A 17,685-nucleotide genomic window follows, 5' to 3' on the forward strand; every position below is an offset into this window, starting at 1 on the left:
ACAGTAAAATTGTGACATATTATTATGATTTTAAATAACCATTTTCTATTTGAATATATTTTAAATCGAAATTTATTAATGTGATGCAAAGCAATTTTCAGCATCATCACTACAGTCTTTAGTGTCACATGATCCTCCAGAATCATTTCAGTGTTTAAAATGAGTTGTGCTGCTTAATATGTTTATAGAGACTGTGAATTATTTGAAATAAAAATCTGCTCTAGCATTATAAATGTCTTTACTGTCACTTTTGATCAATTATAAAATTTAAAAAACAAATTTTCGGGTTTGGGGTTGGTAAGATTTTTTTAAATGATTTGTTGTCTTACCAATGCTACATGTATTTGATCAAACTTACAGTAAAAACAGTAAAATTGTGAAATATTATTGCAGTTTTAAATAACTGATTTCTATTTTAATATATATTAAATTGTAATTTATTCATGTGATGCAAAGATGAATTTTCCAGTCTTCAGTGTCACATGATTCTTCAGAAATCTTTTCAGTGTTTAAAACCAGTTGTGCTGCTTAATATGTTTAGAAACTGTGAATTATAACGTTATAAATGTCACTTTTGATCAGTTTAATATGTCATTGCTGAATGCAAGTTACAATTTCTTTCCAAAAAAAAAAAAAAAATCTTGCTGACTCCAAACTTTTGGCCCTACAAAGGGATTTGACAGTTATGGTGAGAAATATTAGCAAGTAATGTGTAAAATATGGGTATGTTAATTGGATAAAGCTTTAATATGGCTTCAGAAGTTGCAAGTTACAGTGAAACAAAAAATTATTCGGACACCAGATATAATATTTTATATTTTTTTAGTGGGTGCAGGACACTATAGTTCATTTATGTAAGTGAGGATAGTAAAATAAGGTAAACTGTAACATATTATAGCCAAAAATTCTTCATACAGTTGACTACCGTAAAATTGATACAAATTCTGGGACCTAAAATTATTCAGACACTTGATCATATTTTGCTTAAGTGTTTTTTCATTAATTGCTAATGCAACCTTTTTACACCACAGGCTGAACAAAATTAAGCATTGCTTGGTAATTGTTCAGCAAAGTATATAGTTGTGTAAATATTGTCATACTAATAGTTGTCTTTTATTACCATTTTCTAAGCTATAGCGAATAAACTGTGATATGTGATAAATGTTGAAGGTGTCTGAATAAATTTTGGTTTGACCGTATATATTTGGACTATAGTGCATGTTGTATTAACAACCTTTATGGTGCTCTTCGTGGTGTGAAATGACATAAGGGTATATAAATGATTGCATTTTTGGGTTAATTATTCCTGTAAGCATATCAGCTTCAGCTGCAACGTGTACACAGCTGAAATACTGTTTTTAATTGAACAGCGGATAGAAAAGCAGAACGGCACTAATCTGTCTGGCTGTTTATCTGCTGAGTTCAAAGACAGTAAAAATTCATGCCAAACCATGACACACTCCTCCGTTCTGTGTCCCTCTGATAGTGATAACCCTTATCAGTCCTCTGGAGAAGCAAATCCCTTTGTGAAAGCCAAAGTGACTGACAGCATGCCGTTTACAACGCCAGCGTCCCAGACGCTGTTATTTTCCAGCAATTACTTCACACAGCGTTTGAACTCTGTGCCTGTGGTGATGCGATCGGCCCAAAAGTCTATTAACTCTTCTATGTTAACGGCCTGTTTAGAACTGCTGCTGTGGACCATCTGTTTGGTGTCGCCGTTTTATTGCGAGCTCAGACTGGAATGTATGGCTGCCTTTAAAGCACAGATTTCCCTTGACCTGCAATTTTATTCTTTCTTTCTCTTCTCCACCTACAGCCATTGAGATTTTTGCGGCAAGATTGGGACTTTGTCGGCGAAACATGACACATGCGTTGGCGTATGTTGGTGTGCTAATAGCCATAATGGCAGCAACGGAAGCAAGGCCTAAATCAGGTTGGTTTAACCGCCGTCTTAAGAGTAATAAATCAATCTTGGCAGTACTGAAAGTAGACACTACTTCAGAGTCTGTCGATTACAGTAAGCATTTAGCGGTGCCACAGTTGTGTTGTTATTGGCTAAGCAGACGACCATTGTAGACTTGTTTTTTTTTATCAACTAGATCTGTGGTTCTCAACTGCTTCAGAATTCAGATTTTACATGCAAAACTAAATCTAAATGTATTATCCTAAATGTATTATTATGAGCATAAATTGCATAGGCCCAGTATGCAAAATTATTAATATGACATGGGGCAGAAAAGGACAATTGACTTTGTTTTTCTATTTTGAGTTTTAAGTTTAAAAATGTCTCCTGAATTTTAATGGTTTTATGCTTTTGGCAGTCACTAATTAACCACACAAAGTACAATCAGAACAAAGCCTAATGTCATCACCGGGTTGGTGAACCTTTATGTATTCTGAGGCATATTTTCTTTTACTTTGAGTAATTTTGTGTATGGTTTTTAATGCAGGCTACCCATCTTCCAAGTTTGAGTAAGAAAGATAAATTTGGACCCAGATGGAGTTTGGGTTTGACAGCCTTTGATGTTAACAACAAAGATAATTGAAAGCTCTTCCATGTTACAAAATTATAAACATATTGCCTTTTCCTATTTTCCTATTCCTGTTGGCTTTTTTATTTGCATCTGTAAGGATTGCATGTGCAATTTATCTTCCCTTCTTTGTTTTTTATTATTATTTTTTTTTTTTAATCATTCTGCTATTGTTTACACATTGCATTTCAAATGTTTGATTTTCATCTTCCAGATTACTTATAAATATCTGTTACAGATGCTTTTTATTTGCATCATTAGAGCAGATTTGATTGCAACCCTTTCGAAAGGGAACTCGTGCTGCATCCTCTAGAGGCTATTCGCCTTCTAGAGGACACAGCACAAGTTCCCTTTCAAAAGGGAACGTCTCAGGTTATGCATGTAACCATGGTTCCCTTAGCCAGCCAGCATAGCACCCTCTAAAGGATGCAGTGTGAGTTCCCTTTTGGAAGGGAACCATCTATGCCAATACAGAAACTTTATTTTTGAGACGGTAAGAACCATTTTTGGTTCCCAAAGGACATTTCAGTTAACAGTTCTTAAAAGAACCATTTTTTTTCTTAGTGTGAAGAACATTTTAATAATCTAAAGAATCTTTTGTGCAATGGAAATGTTCCATGGGTTATAAAGGTTCATGTAACCATGATTCACTTAGAATAGTGAACGAGACATTGCATCCTTTAGAGGCACTATGCTGGAAGCATTCCCCGTAGCGCCCTCTAGAGGATGCAACGCGGGTTCCCTTTCGAAAGGGAATGTCTCAGATTATGCATGTAACCATAGTTCAATGAGAATTAGTTATTTTAAGAACTCAGAATAGTGAACGAGACATTGCGTCCTTTAGAGGATGCTGGAGGCATTCCCCATAGCGTCCTCTCGAGGATGCAGCGTCTCGTTCCCTATTCTCAGGGAACCGTGGTTACATGCATAACTTGAGACATTCCCTTTTGAAAGGGAACTTGCACTGCTTCCTTTTGGATGGTGCTATGGGGAATGCCTCTAGCATAGCGTCCTGTAGAGCATGCAGCACAAGTTCCCTCTCGAAAGGATCGAAAGGATGCAATCATTGGCAATACTAACCCAGTAATGGGTCGCAGATCTGTTCTGGGTAATAAAGGTTCTTCAAGGAAGAACGTCTCAGGTTACACATATAACCATGGTTCCCTGAGAGTAGGGAATGAGACACTGCAAGGGAACTTGCGCTGCATCCTCTAGAGGGCGGTATGGGGAATGCCTCCAGCACAGCGCCCTCTAGAGGATGCAGCGCAAGTTCCCTTTTGAAAGGGAATGTCTCAGGTTATTCATGTATTCATCGTTCCTTGAGACTAGGGAATGCGACACTGCATCCTCTAAAGGGCGCTATGGGGAATGCCTCCAGCATAGCGCCCTCTAGATGTCGCAACGCGAGTTCCCTTTCGAAAGGGAACCATCTATGCCAATAAAAAACCTTTTTTTTTGCAACTGTAAGAACTATTTTTGGTTCCCAAAGGGCATTTCAGTAAACAGTTCTTCAAATAACCATTTTTTTTTCTTGGTTTAAAAACTGCTTTGAATAATCTGAAGAATGTTTAGTTCAATGGAATTTTCAATTGATGTTAAAGGTTCTTTCTGGAACCATCTATGCCAATGATAACCTAGTGTACTTGCTTTCCTGTAAACTGAATCAGTATTGTCACTGTTTTTCAGTTCTATTTATAATTTTTTACAGCTGAACCAAAGTGTAAATCTGGCCCGGTCGACCTTGTGTTCATCATCGATGGCTCCCGCAGCGTTCGTCCCCATGAGTTCGAGACAATGCGCAAGTTCATGATAGACATCATCCACGAGCTAGACATCGGCCTGGAAGCTACAAGAGTCGGTGTGGTCCAATACTCCAGTCAAGTCCAGAACGTGTTCTCCCTCAAAGCCTTCAGCAAGACTGAGCAGATGGTCAAAGCCATCAACGAGATCATTCCATTGGCACAGGGTACAATGACCGGCCTGGCCATCCGCTATGCCATGAACGTAGCCTTCTCTGCTGAGGAAGGCGCCCGTCCCAACGTTCCCCACGTAGCGGTTATCGTGACAGACGGACGCCCTCAGGACCGCGTGGCTGAAGTAGCGGCTGCTGCGAGGGAGTCTGGGATTGAGATCTACGCCGTTGGTGTCGCCAGAGCCGATATGACCTCACTGCGAGCTATGGCGTCTCCACCGTTTGAGGATCATGTGTTCCTGGTGGAGAGCTTTGACCTCATTCACCAGTTCGGGCTTCAGTTCCAAGACAAGCTTTGTGGTAAAGTGTTCCTCTTTTTGATATATGCTCCACATTAGTAAACGGATCTAGACATAAAAGTTGAACTTTTCAAATAGGTTTTAACCTCAAACCTCAACTCAAAGGTGAAGTTTCTTCTTAGCAATGCTATTTTACACTACCGTTCAAAAAGTTTATGGTCTGTTAAGATGTTTAACGTTTCTGGAGAAGCTCTTCTGCTCACCAAGGCTGTATTTATTTGAGAAAAAAGAAATTAAAAACAGTAATATTGTGAAATAATATTATTATACTAAAATACTGATTTCTACTTGAATATATTTTAAAATGTAATTTATTGCTGTATCACGTGATCCTTCAGAAATAATTCTAAAATGCTGATTTAATGAATAAAAAAATAAAATAAGAATAAATAGAATAAAAAGAAACATTTCTTTTTTTTATCAAAAATGTTGAAAGCAGTTGTGCTGCTTAAAATGTTAGTTTTTCAGGAATCTGTGATGAATAGAAAGTTCAAAATAATAGCAGTTATTTGACGAAAATTTTATATATAAAATTTAAAAATTTTATAAATGTCTTTACTGTCAGTTTTGATCAATTTAATCAGCAATTTGATGCATTCTTGCTGAATAAAAAAGCCTTAATTTCTTAAAACATAACTGTATACGTTTCAGATAATGTAATTAAATATATTAACAAAAATACTTATAATAAAAATAAATATAAATAAATTTTTTAATTCTTTATAAAATATTTTTAAAATATATTTTAATCTTAAATACAGCTAATTAATTATAATCTTGCCATTTTTGTGAGAGTAAAATGGAGTAACAATAAAGATTTTAACTAATTTAAAAGGCATTTTTGTCAAAGGTTAAAACAAAAATTGTGAACATGTTTAATATGCTTTCATTGATTCACATTGTCCTTTGGGCTTTAAATCAGTCCCACCTTTCTCTTTTTTTTTCTTGTTGAATGCTCTGTTTCAACAAGGATTTGAAAGTGGAAAATCTTTTGCGCAATACGTAAATCTGTTAACTTTAAGCACATGAATACTGTTTCTTTTATATTCTGTAGACACTATGATTTAGCTTTTCATGCTCATGTGTGCGTGTGTTGGATTTGCAGGGATGGACTTGTGTCTGGAATCGGATCACGGCTGTGAGCACATCTGTGAGAGTTCGCCTGGCTCCTACCACTGTCTGTGTCTGCCTGGATACACGCTCAACGAGGACGGCAAGACCTGCACACGTGTGTAGCCTTACAAATTACACATCATAGAAGTATGACACAATTATCATTCCAGTGGTGCTCAACAGGTGTGTGTTTGCTTCTTTGCAGCCATTGATCTATGTGCTGAAGGGAAGCATGATTGTGAGCAGATCTGCATCGCTTCACCCGGGTCGTTCACGTGCGACTGTAACACGGGATACACGCTCAACGACGACAAGAGAACCTGCAAAAGTTAGTGATGCACATTCATTGTGTCTGCATAACAGTTGACATATGAACTTCTATTTCTTTTATAAACAAAAGTTACGTTCGGATAGCATACCTCCATATTATACATACTATTTTAGCAGTATGCATTATGCATACTGAACACAGTATGCAAATATTCTGTATGCATGGAATATCTGAACTGCGTTTGCTAAAATGTGCAGTATACAATATATACTATACAATATCCAGTATGCAGTAGTGTATACACTAGTATTCCATTCCGAACATAGACTGAGGAACAGCACTGTATACTAAATATACACCTGTTCTGCTATTGTACAGCAGAGTATATGGTGCTTTAGCACACAATATGCTGACTTGTACACTTAAAACTTAAAGATCCCATGAAATCACTGATGTGCATTTTTCTTTTCTGTATTGGCATATTTTTCCATTGAAGTCAGCTTTATTGTAGTATTATTCAAATATTATTACAGTATTTTTTAATATTTTGATTTAGCTTTAATTTTTACAGTTTCAGTTTTCTTTTTTTATATAATTTTTTTCATTTTCTATTTTTTTGTAATTTTGTTTTGTTTTTTTAATTATTTTTATTTCTTTGTTTTAAAATATTTACATAGCTGCATTTTACTTTTATTTCAGTTTTAGTACTTTTACTACTTCCAGTATTTTTTGTTTAAGTTTTGGAAATTGTTATGTGCTTTTGATATTTTTATTAGTTTTGTAAAATATTAGTTTTGTAATATACTTTCGTTTATATTTATTTCATTTTTAGTATTTTAGTACTTATTTTAGTATTTAATTAACTTAATATTGTTTTTTATTCGCTTACTTAGCTACCAAACAAGTTACTTGCATTCATTTTTTGTAAAAGTTTTATCTAAGTCTGTTTTTCATTTAATTTTGTATTATTTCTGCTTTATTTCAATGAACAAAATACACTTTTATTAAACAGGAATGCATTAAATTGATCAAAAGTGAGAGAAAAAAAACAATTATAAAGTTACAAAAATCTAAAATATTAAGCAGAACAACTATTTAAAAAAAAAAAAAAAAAAATATATATATATATATATATATATATAATTAGCATATTAGATAGGAAGACTGAAGTAATGATGCTGAAAATTCAGCTTTGCATCACAGGAATAAATTATATTTTAAAATATATTAAAATAGAAATCATTAGATAACTATAAAAACACTGCTTAAAGAAGGAAGTACACTAGCCTAAAATCCGGAAAGCTCCAGTCCAGATTTCATGGGGTCTTTAACACCTGATTACTCACCCAAAAACCTTCTCTCACCTTTCTCTGCCTGTTCCAGTGATCGACTACTGCTCATTTGGAAATGATAGCTGCGAGCATCAGTGTGTGAGTGTGCTCAATGGCTTTAACTGTCGCTGTAACGAAGGATATTCACTCAACGATGACCTGAAATCCTGCACAAGTCAGTGAAAGTGATTGCAACTTACAAAGCTTTTTAAAATATAAAAAGTATATGCTGTGTAGTATTGCAATAGATTTTCATTCAGCTTATACCAGAGAAGGTGATGTAAAACAAGCAGAAATAATAAATGTCTGCATAGTATTGCCAAATGCAAACATAAATAGACAGCAAAGAATTTTGCATGTGTTTTACCATCAACAAAATCTCATGCTTCTGTCTGCCTGTTCCAGTGATCGACTACTGCTCATTTGGGAATGATAGCTGTGAGCACGAGTGTGTGAGTGTGCTTCAGAGCTTTTATTGCCAATGCCGTGAAGGATACACACTCAACGAGGATGAAACAACATGCACAAGTTAGTGAGGGCCACGGATACACATGCAATTCACGTATGGAGGACTCACAAATATCCACTACAAGCCTATAATTAAATGCCAGACACAGACATACTCCTAACTAACATGTTTTTCAAACACATGGAACAGTTTCTAATACAAAGAGAAAGTTTGAACTATCATTACAACCTCCGCTTGGCCACATTATGCTGCTATAAAACACACTAGCACTACTTATCTCCATTTCCTCCTGTGACCAGCTGGTTTATCTATCAAGCTACTGAACAAAAACAGGGTGTTTTAGTGTTTGAGCTTCTAGTTCCGTACAGTTTTTATAGTAAATAGTAAAAACATAGCCAAATAGTTGAGTGTTTTTGATTTATAAGCAGTATGGGGAAGCTCCTTTAAACTGAGTAGCTTTTAGCTTAGCAAGTTCCAGTTTTAAAGCAACTCAGATATAAGCTACTCTGTTAACTATGGCACAAAAACATTTGTAAGCAATACAGCATCTTAACAGATAATGTACTCACCTCCTTGTCATCCAACATGTTCATGTCTTTCTTTCTTCAGTCGTAAAGAAATTATGTTTTTGAAGAAAACATTTCAGGATGTTTCTCCATATAATGGACTGACATGGTGCCCCGAGTTTGAACTTCCAAAATGCAGTTTAAATGCAGCTTCAAACGATCCCAAATGTGGTTGTAAACAATCCTAGCCGAGGACGAAGGATCTTATTTAGCGAAATGACCGGTTATTGTCACAAAAATAATACACTTTATATACTTCTTAATGTCAAACGCTCGTCTTGTCTTGCTCTGCCTGAACTGTTTTTTTCCAATTCATGATAGTTAGAGTTTGTCGAAAAACTCCCATCTCATGTTCTCCCTCAACTTCAAAATCGCCCTATATTGCTGTTTTACCTTTTTTGTTAAGGGTGTTTGATCTTTGCATGTTCACTTTGCAAAGACTGGGTCAGTACTTCCGCAGTGATGTATGATGATTTTGAAATGATTTTTGAAGTTGAGGGAGAAAATACGATTGGAGTTTTTCGACATACCCTAACTGTGTTGAGTCAGAATACACAGAGTTCAGGGAGAGCAAGGCAAGACAAATGTTTGAGATTAAAAAGTATATAAATTGTATTTTTTAAATGAAAATAACAGATCGTTTACAACCGCATTTGGGATCGTTTGAAGATTTAAACTGCATTTTGAAAGTTCAAAATCAGGGCACTAGATCAGTCTGTTATATGGAGAAAAATGCTGAAATGTTTTCTTCAAAAACCATAATTTCTTTACGGCTGAAGAAAGAAAGACATGAACATCTTGGATGACAAGGGGGTGAGTTCATGTTCCAGAACAAACATGTTCAGTTTAACCTTGGTTTTGCTACATTACCCATGGTTTAACCATGGTATTTCTAGTAAAACTGTGGCTATACAATGGTAATCAATACGCCAAAAAAACATGGTTACTACACTTTTACTAAAATAAAACCATGGTTAATTTTTAAAGAGATTCTTAGCTATGCTACTAGTAAAAAGTGGCTAACTCAGTTAACCTGGCACAAAACCATTTGTAAGCATTGCCCTAAAAATCTATGATTTAGCTTTTTTCCATGCTAAATTGCAATTTGTGAACACGAGTAGCATGTTTTTTTGTTATTTTAGCTTAGCGTTGTGCAAGTAGCTGTAGCTTAAAACTGTGATTTAGCATTTTTCCTGCTACACTGCTAGCTTGTTACTGGAAAAATACACTGTTCTGAAGGTAGCTAAGCTACTAGCTTGCTGCTGAAAATGTAGTTAAGTTAGTAGCATTGCTACTACAACTTAAGCTAGTTGCTCCCTAGCACTGCTAAACATACACATGCATATCGTTTTAGCAGCTTAACTGTTCTGAAACAAGATAAACACAGCTTGTATTTTAGTTTGATGTGGTTTTGCTCCTGCTTTGCCAAAGCTTTTCTCATTGTTTTCTGCCTGTTTCAGTGATCGACTACTGCTCATTTGGGAATGATAGCTGTGAGCATGAGTGTGTGAGTGTGCTCAATGGCTTTAACTGCCATTGTAATGATGGATACTCACTCAACGATGACATGAAGACCTGTACAAGTTAGTAAAGTCCATCGTCAGTTTGTACATTCACAGATTCAAAAGGAATATCCTTAAAATCAAGTTTACTTAACATTTTTCTCAATTGTTTACCATCGGGTCCATACATGCTAAATTGCTAGATGCTATATGTGGATCCCAATGGGTCTAATAGTCTAATATCCTTTCTCTCATTGCTCTCTGTACTTTCTCATCGCACTGAAAGCTACTGTAGGGGATTTCAGATGTTTGTCCACAACTGGGGATTGTGATTAGTAATTAGGCCACACAGCCTTTCTTAGAAAACCTCATTCTCCTAAAACAGCACATAAATGTGTCAGTAAGAGCATGTGATGCATGGAGAACAATTGGAAAACAAATAAAAGGAAACTTGATTTAAAGAATCTAAACGCTGTAGTGCAAAGTTTATACAGTGCTGCTTGAAAGTTTGTGAACTTTTAGAATTTTCTATATTTCTGCATAAATGTGACCCAAAATATCAGATTTTCACACAAACCCTGAAAGTGGACAAAGGGAACCCAATCAAACAAATGATACAAAAATATTTTCTTTGTCATTTATTTATTGAGAAAAATGATCCAGTGTTACATATATGTGACCCTGGACCACAAAAACAGTCTTAAGTAGCATGTGTATATTTGCAGCAATAGCCAGCAATACATTGTATGTACTTTCGGTTTTTCTTTTATACCAAAAATCATTAGGATGTTAAGTAAAGATCATGTTCTATTAAGGTATTTTTAAATTTTGATTAGTCATATGCATTGCTAAGTATTTAATCTGGACAATTTTAAAGGGAATTTTCCCAATATTTTGATTTTTTTGTGCAACCTCATATTCCAGATTTTCATTTAGTTGTAGCTCGGTCAAATATTGTCCTATCCTAACAAACCATACATCAATGGAAAGCTTATTTATTCAGATTTCAATGATATATAAATATTAATTTAAAAAAAAATTTGTGGTCTACTCAGTTCTTACAGCAATAACTGTGGTTAACATTTCTTGTAACTGCTGATCAGTCCTGCACAACAGCTTATGGGAATTTTAGCCCATTCTTCAGTATAAAACCACAGATGGGATAGGTTTCTTATAATGGAATGCAGTGTGTTCTTTTCACTAAACAAAACACTACTCATTTAAACCAAAAAGTTCTATTTTGGTCTCATCTGTCCACAGAACATTTCTTCAGTAGTCCTCTGGATTATCCACACAACCTTTAGCAAACTGCAGATGGGTAGCAATATTCTTTTAGGAAAGCAGTGGCTTTCTTCTTGCAACTCTTGCCATGCACACCATGGTTGTTCAATGTTCTCCTGATGATGGATTCATGAACATTAACATTAGCCAATCTGAGAAAGGCCTTTAGTTGCTTAGAAGTTACCCTGGGGTCCTTTGGAACCTCACAGACTATTACAAGTCTTGCTTTTAGAGTGATCTTTGTTGTTAGACCACTCATGGGGAGGGTAACTGTGGTCTTGAATTTCCTTCATTTGTACACAGTCTGGCTGACTGTGGATTTGTGGAGTCCAAACTGTTTAGAGATGGCTTTGTAACTTTTTCTAGCCTGATGAGCACAGCAACTTTTTTGTTGATCTCCTTTGTTCATGCCATGAGTCATTTCCACAAACATGATCAGACTTTGATAGATCTCTGTTCTTTAAATAAAACAGGGCAGACACTGACACCTGACCTTTAAATGAACTTTTAATCCTAGAGATTCACTTACGCACAGATATGTAACACTGTATCATTTTTCTCCATGAATAAATTAGTTTGATTGGATTCTCTTTGTCTACTTTCAGGACGAAGAAAATCTGTTTTGGGTCATATTTATGCTGAAATACAGAAAATTCTAAAAGGTTCACAAACTTTCAAGCAGCACTGTATATAAAAAATTAATTGGAATGTTTGTCATATTTGATCCGTCTAATCCATATTTAGTGATCGATTACTGCTCATTTGGGAATGATAGCTGCGAGCACCAGTGTGTGAGTGTCCTGAAAGGCTTTCACTGCGTTTGTAATGATGGATACACACTCAACGATGACAAGAAGTCTTGCACAAGTTAGTGAAGGCAGAACATGCTTCTGCTTATGATCAGTTTGTACATTCCTTTTAAATCAATTTCAGTGCAATTTTCTCAATTGTTTACCATCAATATTTGGGGCATCAAATGCTAAGCTGGTAAGAGCTTTTCAGATAAATGGAGTTGGTGCATTCAAGTTGGAAAGATTGTATTAATGAGTTAAATGCAAATGAACATCACTACAAAATTGTCATTTCAAGTGGGAAATTTGGTGGGCCACAATGGATGTAGCATCAAAACCACAATACAACTATACAACAATAAAACTAAGTTGCATATACAAAGTACCATAGTATTGTACAAATATGGAGCAATATATATTTATTTTACTTTCCAACTCATAAATATGAACTTTCCAACTGTTCAAACTAAGTTGCACATTAGTAAAAAGATCCATTTTTAAAAATCCAATTACGTTTTATGTGTTAATTAGGACCAAACAGTCTCCTATACACACATCTTGTTGAATGCACCATTTATAAACATATTTAGGGTTTCCCAGCAAAACAAAGGCCCCAGTGAAAGCATATGATGGTCCACAACAAGCCTTACTATCATATTAATGGTAGATGATTGAGAACATTTTGAAAGAATTTGGAAGAATCCAAGAAACCTTTATGATTCATTAGGAATTAATGAAATACTGTATTCAGTACAACACATCATATCCTTGAATTCTAACACATGTTATTCATATTTAGTGATCGATTACTGCTCATTTGGGAATGATAGCTGTGAGCACGAGTGTGTGAGTGTCCTGAAAGGCTTTCACTGCGTTTGTAATGATGGATACAAACTCAATGATGACAAGAAGACCTGCACAAGTTAGTGAAGCAAAACATCCTTCTGCTTATAATTAATTTGTACATTCCTTTTCAATTCCGCTAAATTTTTCTCAATTGTTTAACATCAATATTTGGGGCATCAAATGCTAAGCTGGTAAGAGCTTTTTAGATAAATGGAGTTGGTGCATTCAAGTTGGAAAGATTGCATTAATGAGTTAAATGCACAAGAACAAGAAAGTACTATAGTATTGTACAATTATGGAGCAATATATATTGATTTTACTTTCCAACTCATAAAAATGAACTTTCCAACTGTTCAAACTGAGTTGCACATTAGTAAAAATATCAATTTTTAAAAATCCAATTACTTTTTCTGTATTAATTGAGACCAAAAGATCTCCTACACACCATCTTGTTGAATGCACCATTTATAGACATACTTAGGGATTCTAATGAGATTCAAAAACAAAGGCCCCAGTGAGAGCATATGATGGTCCACAGCAAGACTTACTGTCATATTAATGGTGGATGATTGAGAAAAATTGGGATGAATTTGGAAGAAGCAAAGAAACGTTCCTTTAAAATATTACATGCTAAAACAGTAATTCATAAGGAATTAATGAAATACTACAACTGAGGTCAAAAGTTTACGTACAACTTGCAGAATCTGCAAAATGTTAATTATTTTACCAAAATAAGAGGGATCATACAAAATGCATGCTGTTATTTTTTTATTTAGTACTTACCTAAATAAGATATTAAGAATTTATAAAAATGACCCCGTTCAAAAGTTTACATACACTTGATTCTTAATACTGTGTTGTTACCTGGATGATCCACAGCTGTTTTTTTGTTTAGTGATAGTTGTTTATGAGTCCCTTGTTTGTCCTGAACAGTTAAACTGCCTGCTGTTCTTCAGAAAAATGCTTCAGTTCCCACAAATTCTTTTGTGTTTTTTTTTTTAACCCTTTCCAAGAATGACTGTATGATTTTGAGATCCATCTGTTCAAATTGAGGACAACTGAGGGACTCATATGCAACTATTACAAAAGGTTCAAACACTCACTGATGCTCCAGAAGGAAAAAACGATGGCATTAAGAACCAGGGGTGTAAACTTTTGAACAGAATGAAGAATTTGATACATTTTTCTTATTTTGCCTTGGGGTGAAAAATTTTGGTATTTGAAGATCAGGGTAAATTTAACTTATTTTGTCCTTTTTTTGTCCTCTGAAATATGCAAGTATCTTCTGAAGCTTCTGAAGGGCAGTACTAAATGGAAAAAAATGATATTTAGGCAAAATAAGAAAAATTCATTCTGTTAAAAAGTTTACACCCCTGGCTCTTAATGCATTGTTTTTCCTTCTGGAGCATCAGTGAGTGTTTGAACCTTCTGTAATAGTTGCTTATGAGTCCCTCAGTCGTCCTCAGTGTGAAAAGATGGATCTCAAAATCATACATTCATTGTTGGAAAGAGTTAAAAAAATTGTGGGACCTGAAGCATTTTTCTGAAGAACAGTGGGCAGTTTAACTGTTCAGGACAAACAAGGGACTCATGAACAACCATCACTAAAAAAAAAAAAAAAAAAAAAAAAAAAACACAGCTGTGGATCATTCAGGTAACAACACAGTATTAAGAATCAACCATCTGTAAACTTCTGAACGGGGTCATTTTTATAAATTCAACTATTATTTTCTCTTGTGGACTATATGTAAACGTCTTTTATGTAGCATGCATTTTGTATGATCCGTCTTATTTTGGTAAAATAATTAATGTTTTGCTGATTCGGCAAGGTGTATGTAAACTTTTGACCTCATCTATATATTCAGTACATGTAATGTTCTTGAATTCTAATACATCTAATTCATATTTAGTGATCGATTACTGCTCATTTGGGAACGATAGCTGCGAGCACCAGTGTGTGAGTGTCCTGAAAGGCTTTCACTGCGTTTGTAACGATGGATACTCACTCAACGATGACAAGAAGACCTGTACAAGTTAGTGAAGGCTCACAATTAAATTATGCATTCACTTATATATTTCCCTTCTTCTTTCTCAGTTGTTTAGCATCAATATTTGGGCCGTCCATTGCTAAACTTGTAATAGCTTTTCTAAATGCTGGAGTGTTTCTAATGTTCAAAGGTTTCTGAATTGAACTCCAACAATAAGGGGCGCAATAAGAGCTGTGGTTTTATTTGTGATGACCCAAGACAGGTTCTCCACCATATTCATGATAAAGAACTGAGAAAATTTTAGAACTACTGTATACGAAAGAGAAATGATTGTCTTGTTATTTAAATCCATCTAATCCATATTTAGTGATCGATTACTGCTCATTTGGGAACGATAGCTGCGAGCACCAGTGTGTGAGTGTCCTGAAAGGCTTTCACTGCGTTTGTAACGACGGATACTCACTCAACGATGACAAGAAGACCTGTACAAGTTAGTGAAAGCCACATGTTTAAACTCTATGTATGCTCACAGAGTATCCATAACCCAGATTTGATACTTAAGTACAAAACCAAAATATTTAATATCCTTTCTGAATCCATGCTTTAATCCAAATTCATAAAATCTCAGTAGAAAAATAAATGTAATAGCATTTTTACAAGTTTCCTTTCTATGCTTCTTCCTCTTACAAAACATTTTGCTCTTTGCCAACTTCTTTGGCCGATCGTCTTACTCCAGATTTTGAGCTTCTCTGCTTCTTTCTGCCTGTTCCAGTGATTGACTACTGCTCATTTGGGAATGATAGCTGCGAGCACCAGTGTGTGAGTGTGCTCAAAGGCTTTAACTGCCGCTGTAATGAAGGATACTCGCTCAATGACGACCTGAAGACCTGCACAAGTTAGTGAGGGCGACAGAGCAAACTCCACACACACGTACTGTTATGCACACCTTGCTTTTGTTAACTTTTATGGAGGCCCATTTCCGCTTCAGAGTAAAACGGATAAATTGAGGTATACACTACCGTTCAAAAGAAAGATTTTTTTTTTTTGAAAGACAATCCTTTTAATGCACTGAATTGATCAAATACTATCAAGAAGCAGCAAATCAGCATATTAGAATGATTTCTGAAGGATCATGTGACACTAAAGACTGGAGTAATGATGCTGAAAATTGAGCTTTGTATCAAATTAATAAATTACATTTTAAAATGTATTCAAATTGAAAACAGTTGATTTAATTGGTAAAAATGTTTCACATTTTTACTATATGTTTGGTCAAATAAATGCAGTCCTGATGAGCATGAGTGAATTCTTTTTAAAATGTAACAAAAAAAACTTTTGAACAAAAGTATAAATTTAAAATAAATAGGTTCAGAATTGTGAGACTTGAGCCTCAACTGTGAAAAGTAAAGTCACAAAGTTATTATAATATTATTTTTGATTTTGTGAAGCAGCAATTGGCTTCCACAGCACTAACAGCAGGGACAAAACATACAAAAACATCACAAGGGCATCAAATCAACCACAAAATAAACACATCTGTTACATTATGAACTCTACATCCTATCTCTTTTGGACCAGCTGGTTTAACTGTTAACATTTTACTTCCTAAGCGTTTTACGTTAACATAAGGCAGTAACTTGAGGGTGCTGATCTGTCTGTAATTTGAGACGCAAGTTGTGAACTGTTTTCACTGTTTTCTGCTGTTCTAAAGTGTGTTTCCTGCTACTCTCTTCCTGTTCCAGTGATCGATTACTGCTCATTTGGGAATGATAGCTGCGAGCACGAGTGTGTGAGTGTGCTGAAAGGATTTAACTGCCGTTGTAAGGATGGATACACCCTCAATGATGACAAGAAGACCTGCACAAGTTAGTGAGAGTCACTGACCGACACACATACTGTTCCATATCCATATACACAATGCTAATCATGTATGCTTTCTCTGTTTGACTTGCCAACAAGCTCTTTATATTGTTCAGCTCTCATAATGTTGTTTTTAGGGGTTCAAGTGGATACACTCTTAAAAATAAAGGTGATTTAAAAGGTTCTTCACAGCGATGCCATAGAAGAATCATTTTTGGTTCCACAAAGAACCATCCAGTTAAAGATTGTTTAAAGAACCATCTCTTTCTTACCTTTTTATAATCTGAAGGACCTTTTTTTTTTTTTTTGCCACAAAGAACCTTTTGTGAAAAAGAAAGGTTTCTCAGATGTTAAAGGTTCTTTATGCAAGCAGGTTATTTTTTGGCATTGTGAAGTACCTTTATTTTTAAGAGTGTAGTGCTGAAACCCCATTGTAATTGTTAAAATGGCCAAGGGTCAGCAATCTCCATATAAAACTGATCGGGCAGACCAAAGTGTATGTTGTAGAGACTTAAAACCTGGAGGAATGGTAGTACTCACACATCTACAACCTCACCAAGGCTCGCACCAGTCGGCCTGATGGGGGCGCTACAGCGCTCAAAAGTACAAAATTGCTCATAACTCCTAAACCATTTGTTGCAGGTGAAATTTTACATTTTTACTTATGGCTATAACTAATGAACGGAATGAGATATCTTCACCAAACTCACAACACACAGAGCTGAATCTGAGGTAACATGAAAAACGTTGCAGAGTTTGGCCACTTGGTGGCGCTATAAGAGGGAAAAAATGGCCATAATTATGCAACCGTTTGTCATATTGATGTTAAAATTGGTATGCACGGTCTTAGGACTAAAGGACA

At 35.3% G+C, this 17,685-nt stretch overlaps 1 protein-coding gene across 12 annotated transcripts in view; it reads left to right on the plus strand.

Moving 5' to 3' along the window:
* matn4 (matrilin 4) overlaps window positions 1-17,685 on the plus strand; it is a 31,060-nt gene that overhangs the window by 4,473 nt on the left and 8,902 nt on the right. The window contains exons 2-14 of one of the 12 annotated variants that reach the window (XM_051112743.1): window positions 1,820-1,936; window positions 4,243-4,806; window positions 5,911-6,033; window positions 6,124-6,246; window positions 7,573-7,695; window positions 7,926-8,048; window positions 10,016-10,138; window positions 12,083-12,205; window positions 12,929-13,051; window positions 14,886-15,008; window positions 15,331-15,453; window positions 15,736-15,858; window positions 16,706-16,828. In XM_051112743.1, the coding sequence (XP_050968700.1) occupies window positions 1,864-1,936; window positions 4,243-4,806; window positions 5,911-6,033; window positions 6,124-6,246; window positions 7,573-7,695; window positions 7,926-8,048; window positions 10,016-10,138; window positions 12,083-12,205; window positions 12,929-13,051; window positions 14,886-15,008; window positions 15,331-15,453; window positions 15,736-15,858; window positions 16,706-16,828 (1,990 nt within the window). In that variant the 5' untranslated portion in view covers window positions 1,820-1,863. The remainder of the gene's footprint in view (window positions 1-1,819; window positions 1,937-4,242; window positions 4,807-5,910; window positions 6,034-6,123; window positions 6,247-7,572; window positions 7,696-7,925; window positions 8,049-10,015; window positions 10,139-12,082; window positions 12,206-12,928; window positions 13,052-14,885; window positions 15,009-15,330; window positions 15,454-15,735; window positions 15,859-16,705; window positions 16,829-17,685) is intronic. The other 11 variants (XM_051112744.1, XM_051112747.1, XM_051112745.1 and 8 more) reach the window with 11 other exon arrangements.

This window comes from Labeo rohita, chromosome 6, assembly GCF_022985175.1.
Source record: "Labeo rohita strain BAU-BD-2019 chromosome 6, IGBB_LRoh.1.0, whole genome shotgun sequence".
In the NCBI taxonomy this organism is placed as follows: Eukaryota; Metazoa; Chordata; class Actinopteri; order Cypriniformes; family Cyprinidae; genus Labeo; species Labeo rohita.